Raw genomic sequence first — 27,094 nt, 5'->3', positions numbered from 1 at the left:
TACGCTTACTAGGTAACATTGTCTGACCATCTATCCATATCTTACATCACAGCCTGGACGGTTGCTAGGTAACATTGTCTGACCATCTATCCATACCTTACATCACAGCCTGTACGCTTACTAGGTAACATTGTCTGACCATCTATCCATACCTTACATCACAGCCTGTACGCTTACTAGGTAACATTGTCTGACCATCTATCCATATCTTACATCACAGCCTGGACGGTTGCTAGGTAACATTGTCTGACCATCTATCCATACCTTACATCACAGCCTGTACGCTTACTAGGTAACATTGTCTGACCATCTATCCATACCTTACATCACAGCCTGTACGCTTACTAGGTAACATTGTCTGACCATCTATCCATATCTTACATCACAGCCTGGACGGTTGCTAGGTAACATTGTCTGACCATCTATCCATACCTTATATCACAGCCTGCACGGTTACTAGGTAGCATTGTCTGACCATCTATCCATACCTTATATCACAGCCTGCACGATTACTAGGTAGCACTGTCTGACCATCTATCCATATCTTACCTCACAGTCTGTTTGCTAAGGTTACACTTTCGCCACACATTTTGTGACGCTAACTTCTGTAACGCAAATTTTCGGATGATGTGTTCATCGCAAAAGCGAGATTCCCACCATCGCATCCCAAGAAGAAACTTACTTTTATAACTAAACACAGAGAAATCTTGCGCCAATACCCACAACCCTCCACTAAACACTCATAATTGACGGGTTTATTTATGAAGCTCCCATCATTCACCGCAGGTGGACATAATAGCCAAGCCTCACTAACGGATCCTAGCAAAATGTTTAAAACCTCAAATGCGTCCCAGGCAACGTGGGCTAATGATTGACACAAAATACGTTGGGGGCGCACTCCTTTCGGGAAACTTTCTCCTAAACACCTCTGATGCGATGGCCTTCTGTCAGTAACTAAGACATGATCAAACAATAGGTGTCAGCCCCCTCCCACAACGAACAGTTAGTAGCAACTAACACTCTCCCGTTCCCACTCTCCTCAAGTAACAACAAACAAACATCGCCCTGCGCCGAATCTCCATCTCTTCTCTGTGGGGTCGCCATCCTAGGATATTACATTGGATTCGCTCTTCTTCAGTGCAGCCATTATGACGTATTCTGCGTTCTGAACTTTTCTGCCCTGTCTCCGACACGGTCAGACTGGTTTTCTTATTCTTACTTCGTATTTCATTTGCTTTCGCCCACGTTTTACATTTATAAACCCTTTAATCAATGCCCGGCTCCATGGCTAAATGGTTAGCGTGCTTGCCTTTGGTCACAGGGGTCCCGGGTTCAATTCCCGGCAGGGTCGGGGATTTTAACCTTAATTAATTAATTCCAATGGTACGGGGTTTGGGTGTATGTGTTGTCTTCATCATCATTTCATCCTCATCACGACGCGCATGTCGCCTAAGGGAGTCAAATAGAAAGACCTGCACCTGGCGAGCCGAACCCGTCCTGGGGTATCCCGGCACTAAAAGCCATACGACATTTCATTTTCATCACTTGTAATGTTAATCTAGTAGTATTTCTTGTAATATTTTATTTCCATTGAATTGTTTGTTGTACTCTTGTTTTTGTTGTTGTTGTTGTTGTTGTTGTTGTTGTTGATGATGATGATGTTGTGTAGTTATGTTTTAAATATACTTTATTATCACTTGTAATGTAACCTCAACCTATAGTATCGTAAGCCGTAATGTTAAGCACTGGATATACTTAAGAATGTTAAACTCGTTTATTTCTTGTAATATTTTCTTTCCACGGAATTGCATGTTGTACTTTTGTTGTTGTAGTTGTTCTTCTTCTATTTTGTAGTTGTTGTTGTTGGGTAATTATGTTTTAACTTTATCCTATTATCACAATACTGGAAGTGACCATAGCCACCGGTATATTTCCCAATTGCGATGTATTTGTTAAGAATAATATTAATAATAAAAACACGCATGTTCATGAAAAACAGAACACCTTAAAAGACTAGAAATAGGAAGTTCATATTCACAGGACATGTTCATTAGTATGTTCTGCAGAAACGATTAGCATTTCAGTCACCTAGGTTCAGTACGTGTCCTGTTGCCAGCAGGCACTGGGTCCTCCATGGGCACTGATAACTTGTTCCATGCGTGATGGCATCGACGCGTATAAGGCGCGAATGGCGTCCTGGGTGTATAGCCATCCATGCTGCATTCGCCTCGTTCCACAGCTCATCTTCGGTGGTTGGCATTGGGTCACAGCGCCGCACTCGTCGGTTCACCATAAACCCCACACATTTTCGATTGACGACAAGTCCGGTGATCGGGTCAGTTAGGGACACAAGTCTGACATCCTGATACAACAAGAAGGCACGCGTTCATGCAGCAACAGGCGGTCGCGCATTTTCTTGCTGAAATATGGCGTCTGGACTGTCGTTCAAAAAGGGTATGGCTACGGGTCGCAGGATGTCATTCACATAGGTCAAACTGGTCACAGTGCCCAATAGCACACCACACCATAAGGCCTTGAGGTGGTGATGTATGTCTTGTGCGAATGCAGTCAATTTGATTCCTCCCTCCCTGTATGTGGCGAACCAAAATGCGGCTATCATTTTCAAACAAACAAACAAACAAACAAACAAACAAACAAACAGAACCTGGATTCGTCCGAAAACACTATCTGCTGCCATTCCTGTCCGCAATAACGTCGTTCCATACACCATTGCAGTCTAGCATGTTTATGCACAATAGTCAAAGGTAGGCGGAGAAGTGGACGACGCGCCGGTAACCCACACCGTAATAAACGGCAACGGACTATCACTCCTGATAGTGCACGATGTGTGACACTGTTCCACTGTTCCCCCAGAGCCCAGCAGGACGCAAATCTGTCCTGTAATGCCATTTGGATGAGGTGTCGATCTTCGCAGGGGTGGTCTGGGTGGTGCGACCAGACCCATCTCGTCGTGTTCTACGGCCTTCTGTGAACCATTCTGTACACACCCGTTGCAATGCCGACACTCTTCGTCTCACACGAGCAGCAATTTTCCGGATGGATGCATCACGTTCTCCCACGCCAATAATGTGCCCTCTTTCGAACTCACTCATTTGACGGTACGGTTCTCGCCTACGTCTGCGAGGCATCGTGCACGTCTACTCATGTCACACTGGTCCATTACCTTCGGTTTATAGTAACAACGAGAGCCGCAGACACATTTCACCAGTCGGTGGTGGTGCGCCGAGATATCAATGTGTACCTTGAACCTGAGGGCCGACATGGTTCAAATGCTAATAATTTCTTCACAACATACTAATGCACATTTCCTGTGAATAAGAACTTCCTATATCTAGTCTTTCAAGGTGTTCTGGTTTTTATGAACATGAGTGTATGAAATAAGCTCTTGCCAAGAAAGAGAGATGAACGCAGCTTCCACTGAAGTGTGAGAGTACAGAAACAGCTGAGATACAGATGTTACTAAGTAATGACTAGAGCCCGGATTTCCATGCACTATCAAATCTCAAAATATGCATGCATTCATGCACTATCATATGGCAAAACATGCACAATAAACTGGAAAATATGCACTATCAAAATTCAGTTCCTTTTGAAACATGAACAAAAACTACCTTAATTTCTCCAAATTGTCTTGATTTAAGCTCATCCGTTTATCATTCAGCACATACTTAAGCACAGAAAATTATCTTTTTACGTCACGAGAAGTGATAGATGCATAATTCAATGAAGACATTTGGCCAAAGTGAGTTCAAATTGTACGTCTTTTGCATTTTCACCACAATACGTCTTTTATAAGCTTGACGTATTCAAAATCAGGATTTGAACGAATTAGTTTGTTCAACTTATCTCTATCTGCGGCAGCTGCTTCTCCATGCGATGATTGCAGACACATTTGAATGTCCTCAATAAGTGGTAACGATTGCTTGCTGCGATAACACAGACGTGTGACGATTGAGAGTTCCGGGTAGGACATTCCAGGATAACAACGCTTGAGGGTTCAATGAAAAACCAGAATTTGTAAGCTACTATCCCAGTAACGCGGCACCACAGAAGTGCGATACAAGGTTTCTTTTGTTCGTCTAACAGACGAAAAATGAGCCGTCAATGATTGATGCACAATTTACGGTTCAATTTATAGCAATGTACAAGTGTGAAACTGGGACACGTTATTCCTAAGAATTAGATTTCGACGTGGGGCCTTCCGACTTACGTCATTGTTTACTCAAGCAACAGATAAGAAAGTGTTTGGTTAATTGCATTATACTGTAGGACCTGTACCGTATGTAGGCTACTAACTATGGTTGTCACATAGGATGCCAGGAATACATTCTCTCCGTCTCTCAGTAATAGACATACTGTAGCCTACAATGTGAAAAATTGTCCCAAATTCTGCAAACTAACATTCAGAAAATGCACTATGATGCAAGTTAACAATATATATGCGTCAAAGTCAGAATAAAAGTCATATTATGCAATATTAAACGTCCAAATATGCGCTATTAAATCCAAAATCTTCCAAATATGCATTATGCATGAATTTTCTCCGAAAAATGCCAAAACATGCACACATGCACGGAAAAAGAGCGGTTATTTGGAATTGTTAAGCCGTAAAAAGAATATTTGCAAAGTTTGAGAAGTGTAGCTAGCTTATTTAAAAACATGCATTTGCATGGAAATCCGGGCTCTAGTAATGACATTCAGAGCAAGGCTAGTGGATCTGCAGGTTTCACTCACATGGTCACTGGTGCTCAAATAGCAGTTTATGGCTCAAGAAAGCAAGAACAGACTACTCCAGCTTTCATCTAATCTACTACGCCTCTTTGTAGCTCTGTGCCGGTGTTTGCGGTTTCCTTGTATTCATATCATGTTTGATGGTGCTATTCGAGGATTCAACAAGCAGTGACATAGCAGATGGTGGTGGTGGTGATTATTGTTTTAAGAGGAAGTACAACTGGGCAACCATCCTCTATATAACACTAATCAGAGGGAAAAATGGAAGGGATCCGATTCTTCGAAAAATGAAGATATCGGCCAAAGTAAGACATGGGCCACGAAGGGCGTGAAAATGAAAGACTCCCTAGCCCTCGCAAACCTAATAGCGTCGGGGTCAGAAAAGAACAAGAGTTGACCAAGAGAGGTCGGATAGGATAGATGATCGTGAGGAGCCTGGCACAAGTAAGTGGAAGCTATGCCAAGACTCAGCTGAGGAGCCCGTGGTCGACAACCCACGCTCAAAAGTTCAGAGCCTCTGAGGCCCCTTTTAGTCGCCTTTTACGACAGGCAGGGGATACCGCGGGTGACATAGCAGACAATTATTATCTAGTACTGTTTATTAAAAACGTATCAATGGCACCTTGGTGTCGTAATCAGGACGAGAGCAGTAAAAGTAATGTTCGTTTGATCCACAGAGACCTGAGCCTCGCTACTTAAATGCTGCATTTACCCGGTATTATTTTATGGACCTGAAACTTGGAAATTAAGTGAAGCATCCGAAGAGAAGAATGAAGAACTTGGAATGTGAATCTACAGAATACTGCTGAGATTATCGAGGTTGACCACGTAACCAATGCTACAGGTTACTAATGATTGCCCAAAACACAGAACTATTGAACAACGTTAAACAGCGGGAATGAGAATATTTCCGACACGCGATATGAAATGAAGAGAAATACCGCATGATGCCAGAGAAGTTCTTCGGGACGTCCAGGACGTCATCGCATATGGTGTTTGGGAAATCTCAGTTAGTGCTTGGAGCAGACATTCGTGGAGCTCTTCAGAAGGGTATTCAACAAAGTCAGATAACCATGAGGATCACCAAAATGTGGACCGGATAGGGCAGCAAATGAAAAACAATAAAGCGCGAAGACCGGGCGAGTTGGCCGTGCGCGTAGAGGCGCGCGGCTGTGAGCTTGCATCCAGGAGATAGTAGGTTCGAATCCCACTATCGGCAGCCCTAAAGATGGTTTTCCGTGGTTTCCCATTTTCACACCAGGCAAATGCTGGGGCTGTACCTTAATTAAGGCCACGGCCGCTTCCTTCCAACTCTTAGGCCTTTCCTATCCCATCGTCGCCATAAGACCTATCTGTGTTTGTGCGACGTAAAGCCCCTAGCAAAAAAATAAAAATAAAGCGCGAAGCACATATTTCCTGCACTCAAGGCCAAATTTATCGAACCACGGCTTAGTCGGTTATCATTTCAGGCTGCATGACACGCTGAAGAAAACTACTGACAACAAAACTCTATAAACTCTTAAAAGTGAAAGCAATTGAAGCGATGTTGAAACTGTAGCATTATTATTATCTTTCTTTCTTCATCATCATCATCATCATCTGTTTACCCTCCAGGTTCGGTTTTTCCCTCGGACTTAGCGAGGGATCCCACCTCTACCGCCTCAAGGGCAGTGTCCTGGAGCTTCAGACTCTTGGTCGGGGGATACAACTGGGGAGTATGACCAGTACCTCGCCCAGGCGGCCTCACCTGCTATGCTGAACAGGGGCCTTATGGAGGGATGGGAAGATTGGAAGGGATAGGCAAGGAAGAGGGAAGGAAGCGGCCGTGGCCTTAAGTTAGGTACCATCCCGGCATTCGCCTGGAGGAGAAGTGGGAAACCACGGAAAACCACTTCCAGGATGGCTGAGGTGGGAATCGAACCCACCTCTACTCAGTTGACCTCCCGAGGCTGAGTGGACCCCGTTCCAGCCCTCGTACCACTTTTCAAATTTCGTGGCAGAGCCGGGAATCGAACCCGGACCTCCGGGGGTGGCAGCTAATCACGCTAACCACTACACCACAGAGGCGGACCATCTTTCTTTCTTAATCTGTTTATTGTCCAGGGTTGGCTTTTCCCTCGGACTCAGCGAGGGATCCCACCTCTACCGCCTCAAGGGCAGTGTCCTGGAGCTTCAGACTCTTGGTCGGGGATACAACTGGGGAGAATGACCAGTACCTCGCCCAGGCGGCCTCACCTGCTATACTGAACAGGGTCCTTGGTGGGGGATGGGAAGATTGGAAGGGACAGACAAGGAAGAGAGAAGGAAGCGGCCGTGGCCTTAAGTTAGGTACCATCCCGGCATTTGTCTGGAGGAAAAGTGGGAAACCACGGAAAACCACTTCCAGGATGGCTGAGGTGGGAATCGAACCCACCTCTACTCAGTTGACCTCCCGAGGCTGAGTGGACCCCGTTCCAGCCCTCGTACCACTTTTCAAATTTCGTGACAGAGCCGGGAATCGAACCCGGGCCTCCGGGGGTTGCAGCTAATCACACTAACCACTACACCACAGAGGCGGACATTACTATTATTATTATTAGTATTATTATTATTATTATTATTATTATTATTATTATTATTATTATTATTATTACAGTAAAAGGGAGAATGAATTGAACGTCAGACAATCCGATGTTTGTAATTAAAACACCCAACCTATGTCAGAAAGACGAACATACAAATAAATAAACGGTCGGTAATGGTAGAGCACTCGTTTCGATGCCTAAGGTAACGCGTTCAATCCCAGTTCAGTATTGGAAGGTGCTCAAGAACGCGAACCTGGTGTCAGTGGATTTACTGGCACGTAAAACAACTCCTGGCGTATCAAATCTCCCGCAGCTTGGCGTCTCTTAAGACCATGAAAGAAAAACACATGAGTCGCACGACGAAATGCCTGGGCTAAAGATTGCGGTGTTCCATAATTCATACTTGAATATCCCCATTAAACACCTATGAGCATTACATTCCTACGTAAATCAATAGGCAACCTAATTGAATTGTACCCCTCTCACCGGGCTCAGTGGCTCAGATGGTTGAGGCGCTGGCCTTCTGACCCCAACTTGACAGGTTCGATCCTCGGGCAGTCCGGTGGCATTTGAAGGTGCTCAAGTACGTCATACTCGTGTCGGTATATTTACTGCCACGTAAAAGAACTCTTGCGGGACTAAATTCTGGCACCTCGACGTCTCAGAAAACGGTAAAAATTAGTAGTTAGTGGGACGTAAAAACAATAGCATTATTGTTATTATACCCCTTTCACCGCGTCGAGTTATCTTACTGTTTGTACACAAGGAACTAGGTTTAACTCCCTCCTTTTGCAAGAACAGAATACCTTATAGGATTGAATTGTCCATCTGTTCTGTTTAGGAACAGCCTTCCAGTTGAAATTAAGCAACATTCCCTACCTAAGTTTGCCGCAAAGTGAATGAGATGACAAAACTGATCAAACGAATGACACCTCAGAGCTGCAGTTCCGACATTACCCATATTGCGAGCTCCCAGTTCGCCATAAAGTGGAGAAAGCTTTTTCCAAGCCAGGTTTTACATTTTTCTCGCATTAATACTTTTTAAATTATCGAAGGACGTCTGGTTTGCATATTTTAGGACACACGGATTTCTACCGGGGGTCGCAGCGCTGAAGTATTCTATGTCAAGACGTAATTTCATTCATGCAAACTAAGGACCACCAGCGTGCAGAGAAAACTTGATCCGGGACGCGTGTGTAGGAGGCCATGAGCAAGGCCTACCCAATACGTGAGTGACATGCTGAGTAAATATCTCGCTCTTCAGGTGTTTACTTCTATTTTTACAAGTGGCGCAGTCGTTGTGGCGAGATCCGAGCTAAGATTTGAGGAGCTGCACGGAAGGGAATAGCAACTACCTCTTCCGCTCATATTCAGACCGAACTTCCAGCATTCATTGACAAAGGAAAACGTCTCGTATTTTAGCGTTCCGAAAATTGCAATTACTCCCCTAAGAACTCGATTGTAATCTTACGCAATCAGTTCAACGGACTCTGAATGACAGTCGCATTTTTACGAACTTCCAAACCTCTTATTTTTAATTGCATAATGATAGTGTTCAGTAGGATTTGTCTCTTGGCAATTCATGAATGGTAAAACCAAATTGCAGCAACTTGACGTATGCTTTAAGAAGAATACTTTAGGACTACCATCTTCACAGTAATCTCCATGGTTGAGTACACCCTTTTCCTTGCATCCATCAATGTCTTCTATCAAAAATACTAAAAATATTTCATGTTTACACGTTGCTCTTGGCAACCTATGTTTCTTACTTCATAGCACAAACATTTCTGACAATGGAAGATTATCTGGATGCATCGCTGTTTGATTATTCAAGGGCGGAACTTACGGTATATGTCTGTCGCGTTTAGGGACACGCAACTGTAAGTTTGTAACCGGGAGATAGTGGGTTCGAATCCCACTGTCGGCAGCCCTAAGGATGGTTTTCCGTGGTTTCCCATTTTCACGATCATTTCCTTCCCACTCCTAGGCTTTCCTTGTTCTAACGTCGCCATAAGAAAAATAATGTACCTCGCACAAAACAACCTGCGTGGAGCCGCCTTTCTAGTGCATCATCTGGCTTGCACAGGGCCGAGAAGAAGTTTTTCATCATGACTCAATAATTCCAGTCGAAGGGGTCAGTTGTTTCGTAACTTCCGTGAGTAAATAATGTTTTCTTAATTTATTTTCCGTCGAACCGACACAGATAGGTCGTATGGCGACGTTGGAATAGGGAAGGCCTAGCAGTGGGAAGGAAGCGACCGTGGCGTTAATTAAAGTGTGGTGTGAAAATGGGAAACCACGGAAAACCATCTTCAGGGCTGCCGACAGTGTAGTTCGAACCCGCTATCTCCCGGATTCAAGCTCCCAGCTGCGCAACCCTAACCGTACAGCCAACTCGCCCGGTGTTAAAAATGTAGGCCTAGTCCAAGAGATACTCGGCGCAGAAAGTGTGTGAGCCCGACTTTGAAGCTGCATACCTGGAGAACAGCTCGGTCTATTTTCACGAAATTCAATTCAAATTTAAGCAACATTTATGTATATTAACTAGAAGGAAACATGAACATCTTGACTGAATTAAAGCCATGTTTTTAACTGAGAACGAAAAAGGAGCAAACCTCAAATTTGGGAATGAAATTGCTCTAGTTGTTGTTACCAAATCTTAAAACGATATACCTGTAACATTTACAAATATTGAATAAATATTTCTCACTGATACCTTATACTTTAAGGAACTGTTTTTAATTATGTGGAGCCCCGATATTTTCGAGCATAATGTCCAACAGGTCTGCCTCTGTAGTGTAGTGGTTAGCGTGATTAGCTGCCACCCCCGGAGGTCCGGGTTCGATTCCCGGCTCAGTTACGAAATTTGAAAAGTGGTACGAGGGCTGGAACGGGGTCCACTCAGGCTCGGGAGGTCAAGGGTAGAGGTGGGTTCGATTCCCACCTCAGCCATCCTGGAAGTGGTTTTCCGTGGTTTCCCACTTCTCCTCCAGGCAAATGCCGCGATGGTACCTAACTTAAGGCCACGGCCGCTTCCGTCCCTCTTCCTTGCCTATCCCTTCCCATCTTCCCATCCCTCCACAAGGTCCCTGTTCAGCATAGCAGGTGAGGCCGCCCGGGCGAGATACTGGTCATTCTCCGCAGTTGTATCCCCCGACCAAGAGTGTGAAGCTCCGGGACACTGCCCTTGAGGCGGTAGAGGTGGGATCCCTCGCTGAGTCCGAGGGAAAAGCCGAACCTGGAGGGTAAACAGATGATGTCCAACAGTCATCTTTGACATCGTGAAATGTTCGGTACGACTATAGAATGCTGTTATGTGTGAAGTTAAAAGTATGCTTTAGAGCACGTTTTATTCGTTCCAAAATATGTTCAACGATTAACAGTCTGTGCTGGAGCGGTGTACGAATAAGGAGAGAGAGCGTGCAGCTAAGACAGGTCGTTGAGGGGAATGTAAACTCACGAACATCAGTAACTAGTGGCCAGAACAAGCAAATCTGTACAGCCCTCAGAATCGCCTATTACTGACTTAGAATCTCTCACATTGATCAGAGTAAAGCCATGCACACAACTGAAGAGAGAAGATAAATAAGTCAACTCATTGATGGGTCAAATTGTCCTGTTTCTTGTAATATTCTTGTATATCAGGACACAAAATGGTCATTTTACAGAATAGTTTTATAATATCCCCACCAATAAAAGATGTTGGTTTTGGACACATTTCACACACAAAATCACTACACCACATTCATTACACGTCTTTGTTTTCGGATGTATTTAACTTTGCTTTCTTTTTCTTAGAACATGTTGTGGAGAAGCACTCTCTAGGGATCAATGTGGCAAGACTTTTACTTAGTTTCCTTTGGGTACAGTTTGCCAGGCGATCTTCATCCATATTAAGAAATGATGATGATAATGATGATAATGATGATACTGATGCTTGTTGTTTAAAGGGACATAAAATCTAATGTCATCGGCCACCATATTAAGAAGAAAAGAATAACCAGAGTCTACCAGCATGCTTCACCGTATGACACGCGTCCGACTTAAACAAGGTGTGGAGACAGATGATAGAAACTATGAAGAGAAGAAAGATGTAACTTATGACGAAGCACATTGAAGAACTTAAGCTTAGCGTGATTATCGAGCGAGCTGCCTATGCGATTTTGGTCGAACGTGACTGTAGGCAGCCCTAAAGATGATTGCCCATTTTCACACCAAGCAAATGCTGGGGCTTTACCTTCACTAAGGGCACGGCCACTTCCTTCCTGATCCTAGCCATTTCGTAACCCATCATCGCCATAAGACCTGTATGTGTCGGTGCGATGTAAGACTCATCTCCCAAGAGAAAATGAGTTATCGGCAGATCTGAGTAGCGCGCTCAGGGCGAAGAAAATGTGGGATATGTTTCGTAAGAGACATCCTGACTTGAAGGTGACATATGATTACTATCGAACTATGGTGTAGGCCTTCTTCCCGAGCTCAAAAGAGTACGGAAAATGACACCTTACCGCACTGTGATTACTTTCCGCACATTTTGATTGGAAATAGTCTCTGATTAATTAAACTCTACTTCACAGTAACGGAAACATGCATAGTCAGAGAGATTATGAATCAATATTTTATCTCATACTATGGTAAATTTACTTATTTTAAATTAAATTAATTTAATCTTATAAATAAAATTCTACGGGGTCTGCTGTCTGTGATGTCATTTATTTCGCCATATTTTGATGTATTTTTCCGTTTTAGGTCGACGCAAGATCATATCAGTAGCTTTTAGCTGTCGTGTCTGTTTGTCTGTTCCAGCATCACGGGTAAACGGCTGAATAGATCTCACAATCAAACTTCATATTTAGAGTCTACTCACCCAGGAACATATTTCGATACGCATATCATTTAAAAATCACTTAATAGACTGGGGGTTTATAGGTAGACTAGAACAGATTTTTTCAGTTTTCTCTTACATTATTGATTACATCTCGACCAAACTTCATATTTATAGTCTACTCATTCAGGAGCATGTTTCAATATGCATACCTTTCAAAAATTACCTAACAAACTGGGGGTTTATAGGAAGACTAGAAGAGGTTTTCTGTCAATATTCTCTTACGCTATTGATTACATCTCGACCAAACTTCATGTTTGAGTCTACTTATCCAGGAGCAGGTTCCTATATGCATATCGTTTAAGAATAACTGAATAGACTGGGGTTTATAGGAAGGCCAGAATAGTTTTTTCAATTTTATCTTACACTATTGGAGGTTTGTAGGAATAAAAGAAGACTTTTTCATTATTTTTTTTTTTGCACTGTTGATTATATCTCGACCAAACTTCATATTTAGAGTCTAATCGTCCAGGAACAAGTTTTGATATGGATACCTTTAAAAAAATCGCCAAAGAAACTAGGAAGACCAGAAGAGGTGCCTTTTTCTCAATTCCCTCTTACACTATTGATTATATGTAAAATTGTGGACTATATTTGATACGCTCCTTCATTTTAAATAATTTTTGTTATGTATATAATCTCGCTTACTCCTGAAATGACGGAGAAAATACTACTTTCTACGGGCTCCATGATCTGGAGCCAGTGACGAACACGCTCGCACACCTACAGTTATTTGAAGTATCCATAACAGAATGAAATCAGTAGATGCATAATATTTCTCTCGGCTTGAAAATTAATCCCATCCAATGTAACTGAACCACGAGGAAACATGAGGCAGACCTTCTCCTGTTGGTGTATGTCTGTCTATCCGTTTGTATATTCCTAAAGTTGAAAACTGGTGGACTTATCTCAACCAAATCTACCCACTCCGGTTGTGTTAACAGGTGCATATGACGTCATGGTAACCACTTGGAGTTGGTATTTATAGGAAGATTATTCTCAAATATTTTCGTTGACATTAAATTGTATATGACAAACGTTTAGGAATGTGTCATTTCCGTTCCTTTTGTCATGTACGTATTTATCGTACGGCGGACAATAACGCAGTTGATTATGAAAAATTGGATTTTTCGTCCAAGTCCTGTGGGGTACTTCGTACTTGTCACTTCAAGGTGGGTAACGGGAAAAACTAAACAGCCATTGTAGTCTTTTCGGTAGCTCAGATATTAAGAGAGGTATCGCCAATGTCAGAGCGCCACCCAAATCGTCAGAGATACAATATGCAACCTGTGAGGGAACCATGGAGAATTTCGCACAATTTCAGACCAGGAACTGTTCCGTACAATAAATTCGGAAATCGTTCACATTCCCTCCCGAATATGTTCAGCTTCATCATATTTTCGTTACTGCCCCGCGCTGTCGTAGGAAAATATACTTTTAACATATCGCACTAAACGTGTGAATGTTACTTCACATAAATTCCTGAAGGAAATATGCAATCCACTGCAAATTTCCGTACGAAGAATGGGTACAAATGCTAGTTATAAATAATTTTGAATCGTCACGACGCAAATCGTCCATGTTTGAATAAAAACATAACAGTTAATGTTATTTGAAGCAGCGAACAGTCCACTAAGCTACTAGAGTCGTAAACATGGTCATGTGGTACTAGATTAATGAAGGTAATACGAACATTATGATACACTGTGTTATATACGACATTTATCTGTCGGAAATGGATTAATCTGTACATTGGTTAGTATTATGAAGGCGGCAGATTACTTCAGCTGGGAATGTAGAGACGCCATCTTTGTGTAGATGAGTTCGGAACCACTGAGCTGCAACCAGGGGAAGAAACAATTCAAGGAGGTTGAGTTTCGTGTTCCTTGATTTCTTTTTACTTTTTTACGAATTATAATACCGGATTCGGACCACTCTGCGTTGACACGCGCACTACCATGCTCAGCATTTGAAAATAAGATAGCCTTAGAGAATCGACAGGTGGAGAAGACAGATTTACAAAATGAACTTAGAGATTAAAATCCAACCCGTTATTAGCCAGGATTCGCACCTCGGCCATCCAATTGTAAATCCATAAACTAAGCCACTAGGCCTATGAAAACACTTGTAAATACGCATTTCCTATCATTATAGTAGGTTCACTCTGGGGAAATTGACTCATTACTGTAATACAATGTATCTCTATTAATAACTTCATTAACGTGAAAGCTTATGAGGTTTAACGACATTACAGGCATCAATTTTCCAGCCGCTGTTAATTAATATAAGCAGTCACTTTGTGCTGATTAGTGGGACAGCTAATAATTAGGGGGATGGGTACCGGTTGTTAACGAACTCCAAAAACCGTAAGGGGATAAAACCTCTCCTGGCCTAATGATCACAGAGAGACCTGAAGGCTTTCTGATCCCATATACAGCCGATGGCAAGAAATAAGTCATACCATGCACGATAGGCCTTCTATCGTATAACTTGGCAGCAAGTATGTCATACCATGTAACGATAGGCCTTCACTTTTATACTTGGCAGGAAATAAGTCATACCATGCAACAATAGGCCTTCACTTTTATACTTGGCAGGAAATAAGTCATACCATGCACGATAGGCCTTCACTCTTATAACTTGGCAGGAAATAAGTCATACCATGCGACGATAGGCCTTCACTTTTATACGTGGCAAGAAATAAGTCATACCATGCACGATAGGCCTTCACTCTTATAACTTGGCAGGAAATAAGTCATACCATGCAACAATAGGCCTTCACTTTTAAACTTGGCAGGAAATAAGTCATACCATGCACGATAGGCCTTCACTCTTATAACTTGGCAGGAAATAAGTCATACCATGTAACGATAGGCCTTCACTCTTATAACTTGGCAGGAAATAAATCATACCATGCAATGATAGCCATTCATTCCTATAACTTGGGAATCACTTATGTTGGAGTTCGACTCAGTGGCTAAATGGTTGTCGTGCTGATCTTTGGTCCAAGAGGTCCCGCGTACGGGTTCGATTCACAGCCGGATCGGTGATTTTAACCTACATTGGTTAATTCTATGGATCGGGGCTGGGTGTGTGAGCTTTCTTCAGTATTAGAATTCATCATAACAGTCTCGCAGATCGCCTATAGGCATCAACCTGAAAGACCTGAACCAGGCTTCTCTGGAGGTTTCGCTCCATTATTACTACCAACATTGGTCATTTTTACTCGTAGTTAAAGAATGTCCCTTTCCTGTGAGATTGGAAGAATTTTACTTACTCTAGATGATGGTTTTTTATTTTCCTGAGGCAACCGTAGTAAAGTTCCAACGCAAATCCGTCACTCGTTAAGCCAAACCAGAGAAACAGATGCCTGATTCTCACCTTGCCGACCCCGATGTTATCTTTTTACATTTCTGCTAATTCATTTTTATCACGACGCGTAGAAAATATTTATAAATAAAACATGTACAAAAGAGATTTACGACGTTTCCACGCAAATAATATACTTTCAGGAAGTCGATTCGAGAAATAGGAAGCATTAATAATTATTTACAATTATGGATGGATACATACAGTGCGTTTGGTAAACAGTACAGCAAACTTAGTTCAGGAGAATGCCAAGGCGTGAAAGGACGTTAAGCTGGTCTACGGTCAGTGCAGTTTGAGAACAAGTAATGGACTTGGCAGCATCGAACACGTGGTCGTGTTGTAAGCAGTCCTGGAAAAGCAAACACGCGCGTGTAGTGCGTGAGTTATCTGCCGGAATCCTTTGCTATACATAATGACAAGTGAGTCAGGTGGCCACGACCTCCTCACTTTCTTTACATTTCAACAGAGCCGGTGCGTGGTAGTGTTGCAGTGTTGCAAAACTTCCAATAATTTTGCACTTCATTTGTCGTCTTTTCTTCTAATGTTTTAGTTTAATAAACCTAACATGTATTCGAAAACGTGTTAAAATCAACCTTCTTCGGTCGTTCGCTGTACTAATGCTTCGTAACGGACCAACAAACGCTCCTAGCTTCGAATCAAACTCAGGGGGTGTGCTTTCCTACGGCAACTCCCTAGCGGAGCGCGGCGCAATGTTCCTCAGCAGGGACGAGCCTAAGCCCGCATAGTATCAGGTAGCATGCACGCCAGTATCGGTCTCAGGGAGTTGCAAGAGACTAGCAAGTCCCCTACCGAGAAACAGCTCCAAATGTCCCCGTTAGATTGCGCCACTCTGCGGAGATGACTTCATTCCTTCTTCCTCTCCTCTCGCAAAGGTAATTCATTTCCATTTCTTAAATTTACAAATTTCATTTACGTTGCACCGACGCAGATACAGTAGGTCTTACGGCGACAATGAGACAAGAAAGGGCTAGGAGTTGGAAGGAAGCGACCGTGGCTTTAATTAAGGCACAGCCACAGGATTTACCTGGTGTGAAAATGGGAAACTGCGGGAAACCATCTTCAGGGCTTCCGACAGTGGTGTTAGAAACCCACTATCCCCTGAATGCAAGCTCACAGCTTGGTAACTTGCTGGGTAATTACTTTTCCACGCCATACCAGACCACCAACAATATTACCAATATCTTGCTTCAATGAAAAACAAGACGGTAAATTTTCAATTCAAGTGAAGCAAAAGTAACTGTGCCAGGCTGAGTGGCTCAGACGGTTGATGCACTGGCCTTCTGACACCAACGTGGCAGGTTCGATTCTGGCTCAATCCGGTGGTATTTGAAGGTGCTCAAATACGTCAGCCTCGTGTCAGTAGACTTACCGGCATGTAAAAGAACTCCGGCAACTCGGCGTCTCCGTAAACCGTAAAAAGTCGTTAGAGGGACGTAAAGCCAATAACATTAATATTAAGAGTAACTGTAGTTAGAGTGTCAGTGCCAGATGGAATGTAGTTCATTACTTAGTTTATTACTTAACGAAAATAGAGTCTCTTGTTATTTCTGTAAGCTAAAATAATGTGACACTGAAAATGTTGGTGCAACACCCAGCTTCAGATACCACCAGCCGCCACTGCATTTCAACGGACTGTATCTTCAACACTACATCTCATGGGATTGTGAAGCAAAATGTATTCGCTTTTTCTCTCTAGAAAAGTGTTATCCCAACTCATAAGCTGCACGAACAGACTCACCTGATAAAGGTAATCACACCGAGTTTCGCGATGTTGTCCTCAAGTTCTTTCCACGTTTCCCGGAGCAACACTTTCTCCTCAGGGGAACTCTCAGCTTCGGTGGTTATCGGAGGTGGCGAACTGCCAGAGGACACTGACTTCCTGGGAGTGTGATGGTACGAGACTATGCCACCCATGGTACAGTAATTCTGGAGCAAATAAAACAGAACACGAAATCGATACACATACTGTCAAAGGCTTTAATAACAGATCAATTTCTTGTATGTATTCCCTGTGCGTCATAAGCTATTTACTTCGATTTACCCAAAACTCTCGTGTGCTTCAACGCTATGTAGTTCTGATAATGTGAAACTAAGGTCGTTGTCCATACTGTGTCTACATAGCGGCTTGAGCAATGTTTAAGCTCCGGATATTGTCAGATAGTCCTATATAATCAATCGAGGTGACGGTGGAGCGAAAGGAAGGGGTTAACCGCACTAACTGGTGCAAACTCTAGATCGAAATAGCTCACGGGTTCTCCCTTGTGCTAACATTAACAGACATGTCGGCGAGCTCCTCACATTGAGGCCTGAGTGTGCTTACTTGACTGAACACCGTGAGGTCTGAAAGTGTGGTATCTAAGGTATTCGTGGCAATACAGAACCTTTATCACTTATTTCTAGTAAACTAATTTACAATATCATGTTTAGTGGACTTGAGAGCGCATTTCTTTTTTTTTTTGCTAGAGGCTTTACGTCGCGCCGACACAGAGAGGTCTTATGGCGACGATGGGATAGGAAAGGCCTAGGAGTTGGAAGGAAGCGGTCGTGGCATTAATTAAGGTACAGCCCCAGCATTTGCCTGGTGTGAAAATGGGAAACCACGGAAAACCATTTTCAGGGCTGCCGATAGTGGGATTCGAACCAACTACCTCCCGGATGCAAGCTCACAGCCGCGCGCCTCTACGAGAGCGCATTTCAAGAAGCCCCTATATCTTCATTGCTCGAGAGTTACTCTCGATTTTTGGCAATCCACCTCATCGTTAAATATAATTTATGGTGTCGGAAACAGCTTTTGGGTTTGAGGTTCCTCAAACCTTTCTTTGGCGGTATTACTTTCCAGAAAGTAAAGAAATAACTACTGATACAAATGTTTGATTTTCACGACTGCATTGTATTCGAAATAAACTTCCAACGTATTAGCTCATGTTCAGTACATATTGAAGAGATGTTAACGGGGGGTGGACCACCTTAACATGGGGAAAATAGAACAATATTCATTCGATTGTTATATATGCTACAAACGTTGTTGACAAATATTACACATATCCTAATATCGGCATGCTTCAGAGCAATCAGAAGCAACTTCAATAATGTCAAACTTCTAATTATAACATTTTTAAATAAAAATGTTCAGCATTTCCCGCCCTTGTAATAATATATCACGGTTTTCTTCAAAACTCTCTTACTGTTTCACAGATAATTATGATTTTTTCAGGGTTTCCTCCCATAGTGTTCTACTACAGTCTGTACCTCATTCAGATCAATAGATTTTATATAACAAATGTACTTACAAAAATTTAAATATTTTCAGGTGCTCGGAATAAAAACTCAACAAAAATACCTAAATCACAGTCTATACTAATGATTGAGGTTCATTTCGTAGGTGGAGGTTTGATACACACTTTAAAAAAAGGAAAAGTATGAAAATTCTTATAAACATGGAATTTATAAGGACAACAGTGATATATTGTTAAAAAGGCTGGAAATTTTGAACATTTCAGAATAATAATAATAATAATAATAATAATAATAATAATAATTGAATCTACGTTAAGGGCCGACCCCAGTAAATTGGGATAAAGGCCGGGAAGGTCCGCTCCGCAAGGATTATTACATAATATGTTAGTTTCATGCCTTTGCTGGCGAGATGTAGTGTTTACAGTGCACTGTGTCTTCTGGTATGGGCTATATCAAATTTGTTACTTTCATTGACCTGTCTCAGTCTCATCCTTGGCTTTGACAATATGAAAGTGACTGAGGTTTGAGTGATGCTAGTAATACCATTGCTTATGCAGCCAGTCCCTGTTATGAATGGTGTGAAAATATCGCTCATAGGGTCGGTTGGTGCATGCATTTCAGTGGGCTTGGCAGACTGATATGTAATAGCAGCAACTGGCTCGGTGAGGAAAGCAACGGGAAACTACCTCACTCCTCATTTCCCTAGTACGCCTCTTCAGTGACGCCTAGGCTATTTATAACAGGTGTTGGTGGAGCTGCAGAGGATCAAAGCAGCCTTCGGGCTGAATACCTAACATGCATACACATGTTAGTTTCAGTGCTGCTATTCCTATCTAGAAATGATTCTGGAGGAGAGACGTGTTCATTACGCCTGCCAGGGTCCAATCGGCCCGCCCCTTGAAGTATATTTATTTTTATAACCTGAAGTAATGGTCCAGGCGCCATTATCCATTGCTTCTGCCAAGGACCACGGGCATTGGCCGACGTTAGCAAAAGAAAAATTCTAAAGAGGCCCGGGATGTTTGAAAGTGTCATGGCGTCGGACGGTAACCTTACACTTTCTAAATTCCTCCTTTAATCTCGCGGTTTACCGAGAGAAATAAAGGGCATTTATTAGCTTTAACGTATTTTTGCTCATCCAGGCTCACCGCCACTAAAATTGCTCACAGTTTGAGTAAAACCAAGGACAAATTGTCCCCTATTTTACATCCTGGGGTATACGAAATTCCCTGTTCGTGCGGTAAGGAATACATCGGCCAAACATGCCGGTCCATTGGTACCCGTATCAAAGAACACGAACGTAATATTCGTCTCAACCAACCAGAGCACGCTCTATCGTCGGGTCATGATGTCATGTTCCAAGATGCTCAAGCTCTTACCCATACTAGACACTACAGGTCCAGGATTATACGGGAAGCTGTGAAAATACGTAGAAATCCCAACAATTTCAACAGGGACACCGGCTATGTATTAAGTAACACCTGGTTGCCAGCCATTAAGAATTTACGTAGGTAGTTCCCTTCCCTGTCCCTTCAATACTGTTATTTCGTCTCGGTGTTTCCCAAATTCGTATGTTCGTACGTTCCTCGTCGCCAGATGTTTCATTCCAAGCTTGTGTCTATATCATACACCTGTCTATATCATATGTTACGCAAATACGTTATGTGAACCGCTTAGTCTGATTGTAATGGTTCGGTCAGCTTCCGCTTCGAACGCTAGCGTTGTGCCACGTCCTGGGGGCCATCTGGTGGCGAATGAACTTACTATTTCCACTTCTATTATAACGTCCAACTTCAAAGTGTCATTGTTTAAGAAGCCTTTCTCGTGGTCAGTCGAGATTTTTTTTCTGAGGACGCAGAGCACAGTTCTCTGCGAAACGTTAAGAATTTCACCTTATTGACACGGCATAAGCCCAAAAGCCTATATAGTATCATGTCTATAAGTACGGGCCGTGAAAGCATTAATGACAAGTTTACACTTTACCTTTCTCTTTGACGAATAAAACATGTACTAAAACTCACAAATAAAAGATGTTCCTGCAAAAGTGCGAGAATTAGAAAAAGAATGTATATGAATTTTTTTTAATGCAATCAAACATTTACCACTGATCTGCGTTTATGGCAGTAACCCAGGTGGTAGATTCTTTTCAGGTTGTTTATCTGGTCTTTCCTTAAATAATATCAAAGAATATTTAAGCTCTTAGACTTTTTCAATCTTGAAATTACCAGCGTTTCGCCCCAGTGTAGCAGTGGGCTCATCAGTTGGATTGCTACACCTTTCCAAAGAAGTTGGGAATTTATCAAATATCGCCCTTGGTAAATTATTCCAACCCCTAATTCCTTTTCCAAAAAAAATAATTTGCCCCTATTTGTCCACTTGAATTCCAACTTTAATTTCATCTCTCCTACTCTTAAAATCACAACTCAAACTTATTCGTGTATTAATACCATTCCACACCATCGCTCCCGACAGTTCGAACATACCGCTTAGTCGAGCAGCTCGTCTTCATGCTCCAAAGTCTTCCCACCGCAAGTTTGCAACATTTCCATAACACTACTCTTTTGTCGTAAATCAGCCAGAACAAATTGAGCTGCTTTTCACTGGATTTCTTCCAGTTCTCAGATCAAGTACAGTAATCTTGGTGAGAGTACTCTTACTATTAACTGATATGCCCTCTCCTTTATACCCTACTACAACCCCCAAATACCCTCATAACCGTATGAAGAGATATGTAGCCTTTAGTAACTATCCCGTTGAATGTGATTACCGCAATGGAAATTTGTCCTTGTTAACATCTAGGTAGCCTACTTACAGTGATCCCCATCAATGCACTAATTAATAGTGAGAGTACTCATCCTCTTGGTGAAGTTCATAACGTGACTTTTCAACGTTTACCATCTTACCATTGCCTGCTGTTTATCTCACAACTTTTTCGAGGTCTTTTTGCAGACGCTCACAAACCTGGAACTTATTTAGTATTTTATATATTATAACATCATCTGCAAAAGCCTTATCTCTGATTCCACTTCTTTACTCATATAATTTATATATGTATGTTGGGTATTCAGCCCGAAGACTGGTTTGATCCTCTGCAGCTCCGCCAACAGCTGTCATAAATAGCCTAGGCATCACTGAAGAGGCGTACTAGGGAAATGATGAGTGAGATAGTTTCCCGTTGCTTTCCTCACCGAGCCAGCTTTTGCTATTACATATCAGTCTGCCAAGCCCACTGAAATGCATGCACCAACCGACCCTATGAGCGATATTTTCACACCATTCATAGCAGGGACTGGCTGCATAAGGAATGGTATTACTAGCACCACTCATACCTCAGTCACTTTCTGATTGTCAAAGCCAAGGATGAGACTGAGACAGGTCAATGAAAGTAACAAATTTGATATAGCCCATACCAGAAGACATAGTGCACTGTAAACACTACATCTCGCCAGCAAAGGCATAATTTATATACAGGGTGAAGCGAAATTTGCGCACTCGGGCGTCGCAGCGCGACTCCTCACATGCCAGCAATAAAAAAATGTCTCTCACAAAAGTCCGTCCTGCGAGTATATCAGGGAGAAAAAGGCCGTTGAAGAGCGGCAGTCTGGCAACACTGTAACCACATGTAGCGTAACATCCTCTGTTAGCACTTAATAGTTGTGCTGTACAGTTGGAGCAGTGGATTGAGTTTTGAGTTAGCATGCAGGAGATCGAGGGTTCGATCCTGGGTTGAGGCGTATGTTTTTGATTTAGTAAATGTAGTCCAGGTGGTATGGTATCTGGCATCTTAATCGTCAACAGCGATTGCAGCGGATTCTCTGCAATTAGATACTACGATCCTAGAAATGGACGAACATTCGTTTTCATTGGTCAGGTTTGAAAGCCGCCCTTTCCACGTCGTGAGCGTGAATTTATTCGCACCACTTCATCTACTAGATGCGTTACAACGTGTTCAGCATTACTAAACTTTGTAAATGTAGGATACATGTGACCTAAGAATCGGTGTCTTACTGTGTTACAGTATGTAATGTCCGATGGAAATTAGCAAATATAAAAAAGCGCATCAACCCAGGATCGAACCCTCGACCTCCTGCATGCTAACCCAAAGCTCGATCCACTGCTCCAACTGTACTGCCCGACTAATACGTGCTGACAGAGGTAGTTAACCTACATGTGGTTACAGTGTTGCCAGATTTCCAATCTTCAGCGACCCTTTTTCTCCCGGATATACTCGCAGGACGAACTTTTGTGAGAGACACTTTTTTATTGCTGGCATGTGAGGAGTCGCGCTGCGACGCCCGAGTGCGCGAATTTCGCTTCACCCTGTATAAGAAAACCTAAAAGTACAATAATACTGCTTCGAGGAGTACTCCTCTTAAAGATCTATGAGACTGAGAGTTTAGCCAGTGTTTTCGCCTGACGCACAATTTATGCTATTTCTTTTACTCTTTAAGCTCGTATTCAGTCGTGACGAGTTTCCTCTTCTATCTGTAGTCGTTAATTGTTCGAGTAATGACGAGATGAGCTGCTCAGTGCCCTCGGTCTCTAATGGACGGAATGAAATTACACGTCCCATTATATCACAGAAAGTAGTTCGTTTTACAGCTGTCAGTAGCTTCCAGATTTGATGCGCAAAGCTGAGTGGCAATATTTCTGTTCATCTGCTGTGCTTACCTTGGTGATAGCTCTGTAAACAGAGACTCGGTTTTTTTTGCTAGTGGCTTTACGTCGCACCGACACAGATAGGTCTTATGGCAACGATGGGACAGGAAAGGCCTAGGAGTAGGAAGGAAGCGGCCGTGGCCTTAATTAAGGTACAGCCCCAGCATTTGCCTGGTGTGAAAATGGGAAACCACGGAAAACCAACTTCGGGGCTGCCGATCGTGGGGCTCGAACCCACGATCTCCCGGATGCAAGCTCACAGCCGCGCGCCTCTACGCGCACGGCCAACTCGCCCGGTCGCAGACTCGTTGAAAGCTTGATTTCTATGTTGCAAACTTATGTGCTTTTGTGAAACTTAATGTACAACCTTTAACCATTTTAGCTGTTTTCTTACCGAGCTCGATAGCTGCAGTCGCTTAAGTGCGGCCAGTATCCAGTATTCTGGAGATAGTAGGTTCGGCAGCCCTGAAAATGGTTTTCCGTGGTTTCCCATTTTCACACCAGGCAAATGCTGGGGGCTGTACCTTAATTAAGGCCACGGCCGCTTCCTTCCCACTCCTAGCCTTTCCCTGTCCCATCGTCGCCACAAGACCTGTCTGTGTCGGTGCGACGTAAAGCAACTAGCAAAAAAAAAAAAAAAAAAGGGTGTTTTCTTACTGTATGTTTTTAGTTGTCACAGGGTACACTCAAATAGTATAATGATAATGCAGAGTATTATAGGAAAATAACACCAACTGAGTGAGTATAACAAAACATTGAATTACGTTTTAATTCATGAAATATAAATCAAAACGCACAGAACTATTTAAGATCTTCCGCTTACGCAAACTCGCATAGTGGGCGGGACGAATTATTTTGTCACACGCATCAAAATATTGCGCGTGTCGGATTACTTTGTTTGATTTTAAATATATTCCCCGCTACGAATGTCCAATTCTCAGCGGAAACTTCCCGGTTAAGAGGTTAAAATGTATCTCTGTTCTCCTTGTTAGGTAGGATGAAATATGCCGCCCGTAGCAAGAACGATCGCTGATACGAGCAGAGGGGGACGATGGCAGGAGGGTACTCGGAGTGAGGAGATAAAGGCTAAGTTAGGAATGAACTCGATTGATGAAGCGGTACGTATAAACCAGCTTCGGTGGTGGGGTCATATGAGGACGAGGATATTGTTGATGGTGATTATTGTTTTAAGAGGAAGTACAACTGGGTAACCATCCACTATTAACACTTACCAGAAATTGAAGGGGTCCGAAACTTCGAAGAATGAAGGTTACGGCCAAAGAAAACCAAGGGACACAAAGGGCGTGAAAATAATACACTCCCTAGGCCTCGAATGCTCTAATACCGTCGGGGTCTGAAAAGAACAAAAGTTGACCAAGGGAGGTCGGATAGGATAGATGAAAGTGAGGAACCTGGACAAGTAAGTCGAAGCAATGCCGGGACTCAGCTAAGGGCCCCGTGGTCGCCCACCCACGCTCCAAATTTAAGAGCCCCTGGGGCCCTTTTAGTCGTCTCTTACGATAAGCAGGGATACTGTGGGTGTTATTCTACCGCCCCACCTACGGGAGGGAGGAGATAAAGACTAAGTTAGGAATGAAGTCTATCGTTGACGTGGCACGCATAAACTGGTTTCGGTTGTGCGGCCATATGAGGCGAATGGAGGGGGACAGGTTACATAGAACAATGGACTCTGTTATGGAGGATAAGAGAAGTAGAGGGAAACCAACACGACGATGGTTAGACTCAGTTTCTAATGAAGTATGGAACTAAACGAGGCCAGAGAACTAATTACCAAGATGATTGTGGAGGCATTTAGTAAATTCACAGAGGTTTGCAGGCTGAACGCTGAAAGATATAATGGTATACAGTGAAATTGTATATATGTATGTATGTATGTATGTATGTATGTATGTATGTATGTATGTATGTATGTATGTATGTATGTATGTACGTATATAAGTTCGTATGATACTGTGGAAGAACTACACTTTCTAATGGTGAAAGCCTTAAAGAAATCGGCTATGTGGTTCCCGAGATAAACATTCATACACAAACTTGCTCTCTCTATAACATTACTGTAGCATCGATTTCGTGTTCTGTTTTATTTGCTCCAGAATTACTGTATCATGGGTGGCACAGCCTCGCACCATCACAGTCCCAGGAAGTCAGTGTCCTCTGGCAGTTCGCCACCGCCGATAACCACCGAAGCTGAGAGTCCCCCTGAGCTCAGCGATCAGCAGAAAGTGTTGCTCCGGGAAACGTGGAAAGAACTTGAGGACAACATCGCCAAAGTCGGCGTGATCACCTTTATCAGGTGAGTCTGTTCGTGCAGCTTATGAGTTGAAGTGCAAGAAGCAGTGCTTTACTAAATATCTTGTTTTATATTAAAGAGCATCTCCCTTTATACCTTTTTGTCTGAGCTACAGTATTTCATTGGACACACTTATTAACATTACGGAGTGTAAAGTTCGTTAAAAATGCACATTTATTGCATAATGTTCAAGTCAGATTTAGTATCCAATAATAAGTTAGCGCCGTGCGTTTACTCATATGTTTTCGGTACATGAACAAGTAGTTTGAAAACACTTCTTCTTCTTCTTCTTCTTCTTCTTCTTCTTCTTGACCACGTTTTTCCAGCTCAGGGCTGCCCCCGTGGATGGGGGCAGGGGATGCCGTGACGAATTGTGCACCAATCGATTTTCTACAGCGTAGCTGAAGCTGCTGAAAGTTAAACGTCTGCTTGATTCATTTTGTGATATTTGGACGATGACTTCTCGAGATGTTCTCCTTGATCATCTCCAGTACTTACAAGTATATGACTAATAATAATGGTAAGTAAGCGTGGTGGTTGTAGTGATTATTGTTTCAAGAGGATGTACAATAGGGCAACCATCCTCTATATAACACTAATCAGAGAGAAAAGAATGGAAGCTGTCCGATACTTTGAAAAATGAAGACATCAGCTTAATAAAGACAAGGGTCATGAAGGGCGTGAAAATGAAAGATTCCCTAGCTCTCGAATGTTCTAATGCCGTCGGAGTCAGAAATGAACAAGAGTTGATGAAGGGAGGTCAGATAGGATAGATGAAAGCGAGGATCTAGGCGCAAGTAAGAGGAAGCAATGCCAGGACTCAGGTAAGTACCCCGTGGTCGCCTTCCCACGCCTCCAAGTCAAGAGTCCCTCTTACGACAGTAGATAGAATGAACACACAACGCACCCATCACAGAAGAAAACTAGTAAACACAAGTACATGAACAACATTGGTACGCCCACTACCGGAAACAGCTGATACAAAACGAAACCATGAATACAGGCTGCTTTACAAGTTCAAGTTAATTAAATTCTTGAAAACGATTCAGACAATATTCCTCTTATAATAATAAGGTTATTTTATCTTTATATCTGGCAAACCATTCCGAAATTAAAGAAACTAACACAAGAGAAGCAACTTAAACACTCTAAACTGTGTTAACTAACGGACATGTAGGCGTTCAGGAACACATCGAGGCAAACATTCAGGAAAGAAGTTTATAGGAAAGGTTCAACATAAATTCACTCATGTACATGCATATGTGGACGGAACATTAATCACTCTGCCATGTTAAA

General features: G+C 42.7%; 1 protein-coding gene across 1 annotated transcript in view; it reads left to right on the top strand.

Moving 5' to 3' along the window:
- LOC136881028 (neuroglobin) overlaps positions 1–27,094 on the top strand; it is a 307,501-nt gene that overhangs the window by 47,897 nt on the left and 232,510 nt on the right. The window contains exon 2 of the mRNA XM_067153620.2: positions 25,602–25,801. Coding sequence (XP_067009721.1) covers positions 25,614–25,801 — 188 coding nt within the window. The 5' untranslated portion in view covers positions 25,602–25,613. The remainder of the gene's footprint in view (positions 1–25,601; positions 25,802–27,094) is intronic.

Source organism: Anabrus simplex, chromosome 9 (genome assembly GCF_040414725.1).
Source record: "Anabrus simplex isolate iqAnaSimp1 chromosome 9, ASM4041472v1, whole genome shotgun sequence".
NCBI lineage: Eukaryota > Metazoa > Arthropoda > Insecta > Orthoptera > Tettigoniidae > Anabrus > Anabrus simplex.
This window is presented reverse-complemented; position numbering and strand designations above follow the sequence as displayed.